Raw genomic sequence first — 2,993 nt, forward strand, 5'->3', positions numbered from 1 at the left:
TCTCTCTCTCTCTCTCTCTCTCTCACACACACACACACACACACACACACACACACACACACACACACACACACACAGTCTTTCCTTGGCCAGATCAACAGTAAATCTGTCACACCCCATATTGGCTAAACTATAAAAAGGAAATGCTTAGTCTCTGGATAAAAGAAAACATGCTGTTTGGAATAAATAATAGCAGGATAAGCTACAGGCTCATGTAGTGTGTGCTCCAAGAGCTGCAAAAGGAACCAGACTGGGACAAAGTCACAGGCAGTCAGGACTCAGCCAGAGAAATGGGAGCTCTCAGAGCTGAGTGGCTGGATGGAGACATAACAATTAAGGGGAACAGGATAAGGAAGGACACCTGGGTTCCCAAGTCTGTTTCTGCTGCCCTGTACCTTCCCAGAGACAAGGACCAGCATCTTAGAGAAGGGATAGGCAGGGTCTGGGAACCCAATCCAGAGCTGACTGAGGACCCAGGGAGCTGCTCCAATCCTCCTCCTCCTCCTCCTCCTCCTCCTCCTCCTCTTTTCTGCTGTGGCTCTCTGAGATGCAGGGATAGCAACATAACTACTTGGGGTGGCTTTCCTTTCTCTAGAAATGCTGGCAGGTAACTCAGCCTACAAGTGGAGAGCTCAAGATCTTGGCAGGACATTGGCCAGAACTGTTCTGCCAACTCTTACTGGAGAACCCCAATTTTAAACACACGTATACCTCTTAAGGTCCAGGGTTGACAGGAAATCAGACCTTTTGACAATTGCTAAGCTGGCTTTGTCATGGTCTCTCCCCACTCCAGCTTCTACCAGTGTGGGTGATGCCAACAAGGACATTTACCACTTTTGAGATCAGGGGTCATCATGGACAGACAGAGGCTGCATGTCTTGCTTAACCCTTGACAGGCACATATTGAACTGGGGGTACCCCTCAGCATCCTCTGGAGGTCAACTGCCTTTCCAATAAAGTCCAGACCATAGGACTTCCAGACAAACTAAAGCCACCCTCTGCCCAGAGGCCATTGTCCAGAGCGAGGCAATTACTAACTTAACCCTGCTCTCCTGCTCACAGAGGCCTGTGAGGTATCCCTCTGGGTGGACCCAACAAATGAAACCTTCCGCACACCTTCATGGCCATCAGCTCCTGCATCAGCACCGCATTCTCCAGGTCCAGCCTCTGGCTGTCGCCTCTTGGCTTGACATCATAGCTGAGTGGATCGATGTGGATGCTCTCCAGCTCCAGCATGGTCAGCTTGACGGCAGCTCTGTCATTCTTGAGCTGCTGGATATAATCCTTCAGCCTTTGCTCATCTTCTTTAGTGAACTCTGTGTCACAGCTGCTGGCTGTAGAGCTGGTCGTGCTGAGGGACAAAGAGAAACCCCATGTTTCCAAGTCATCACCACTAGACTCCTCTCCTCAGTGACACACACACACACACACACACACACACACACACACACACAGGATAGGGAAAGTACATTTTAGGTCATGAAGTAGACTCTAAAAATAAATTCTGAGATATTAATTCCCAAAAAGCTGTTTCCTATAATGTGGTATAAGATTAAGTTTAGCATATGATGGAAAAAAATAAAAAAAACCAAACCGTGTGAACACTTTACAACATGGTGGCAATGGCAGAGTCTTGGTGCCCACTCCAAGACTCAGGCTGGTTCTAATAGCCATTGGTAGCTCATGCTGCACAGTGACTGGGCAAATGATACCAGACTTAAGGAGTGCTCATGTAAACACAGACCTGTTGTGGCCCCAGTGTCAGAGAGACCAAGCCACCAAGAAGAGGAAACTGAGCCAGTTGGGGCAAGCTGTCCCTTCTAACTCCAAATAAGGCCCACAGGTTTCTCTGTTTTTCTTTCTTTCTTTCTTTCTTTCTTTCTTTCTTTCTTTCTTTCTTTCTTTCTTTCTGTCTGTCTGTCTTTCTTTCTGTCTAAGATTTATTTATTTATTTATTATACATAAGTACACTGTAGCTGTTTTCAGACACTCCAGAAGAGGNCATCAGATCTCGTTACAGATGGTTGTGAGCCACCATGTGGTTGCTGGGATTTGAACTCTGGACCTTTGGAAGAGCAGTTGGTGCTCTTACTCCCTGAGCCATCTCACCTGCCCCTTCTCTGCTTTTCTTCTACTTCCTATCTACAGTGATCTCCAATTACAACTGATTTGGAATTGATGAGAGAAGAGAAGGTGGGGCCCAGGCAGCTTTCAACAAAACACCATTATTTGCTATTATAAACCAGAAGCTCAAGTGAAGAGATATTGAAGGCCTTGCTAAGTCATGTAGCTGCAAAGAGCCTTAGACAGAACCATCTCATTCCACAGCTCTGTCCTCTTCCTAATTTTTTGGGCTAAATGCTATCCGGAATCTGGGAGTGGTCCACAGTGTCTGCTTCACCTGATGCTGAAATAAGGAAAATGGGTACAACATCCCAGCATAGCCAGAAAGCCAGAACAGTTCTCAGTATGGGAACACATCCCTAAAAAAGACAAAGGTGAGGTCGGAGAGCTGGCTGGGCAATTAGGAGCACTTGATCCTGCAAACAGCCTGAGTTTGATTCCTCGCTCTCACAGAGTAGTTCATAACCATCTGTAACTGTAACTTTATAAAGTTACAAGCATCTGTAACTTTAGTTCCAGGGGATCAAAATCTCTGGTGCACATAATATATGCATGGCCTAGTCCCTACATTTAAATAAGTCTATAAAGACAGAGCCAGATGTAGTAGCTCATAGTTGTAGTCTCAGCCACTCAAGAGAGGCAGCAAGATCCCTACAATCTAGGTGTTGGAAGCTAGCCTATGCAAGACAGTAAGACTGTGTTTCAAAAAATAAAAGAAGATAAAAGAGAAAGCCTGGCTTCCAGGGTGATAAAGGTATGGGCTGATCATTCTGAACTAGGTGGTCTTCCCATCCAAGAACAACTTCTAGGATGGGAAGCTCTTGGGCACTAGAACCGTGTGTGTGTGTGTGTGTGTGTGTGTGTGTGTG

At 46.2% G+C, this 2,993-nt stretch overlaps 1 protein-coding gene across 8 annotated transcripts in view; it reads right to left on the reverse strand.

Moving 5' to 3' along the window:
• Positions 1 to 2,993, reverse strand: part of Mcc (MCC regulator of WNT signaling pathway) — a 279,992-nt gene that overhangs the window by 15,339 nt on the left and 261,660 nt on the right. For all 8 annotated transcript variants that reach the window (XM_029547051.1, XM_021214402.2, XM_029547050.1 and 5 more), the window contains one exon: positions 1,117 to 1,351. In XM_029547051.1, the coding sequence (XP_029402911.1) occupies positions 1,117 to 1,351 (235 nt within the window). The remainder of the gene's footprint in view (positions 1 to 1,116; positions 1,352 to 2,993) is intronic.

The sequence above is a fragment of the Mus pahari genome, chromosome 15, assembly GCF_900095145.1.
Source record: "Mus pahari chromosome 15, PAHARI_EIJ_v1.1, whole genome shotgun sequence".
Lineage (NCBI taxonomy): Eukaryota > Metazoa > Chordata > Mammalia > Rodentia > Muridae > Mus > Mus pahari.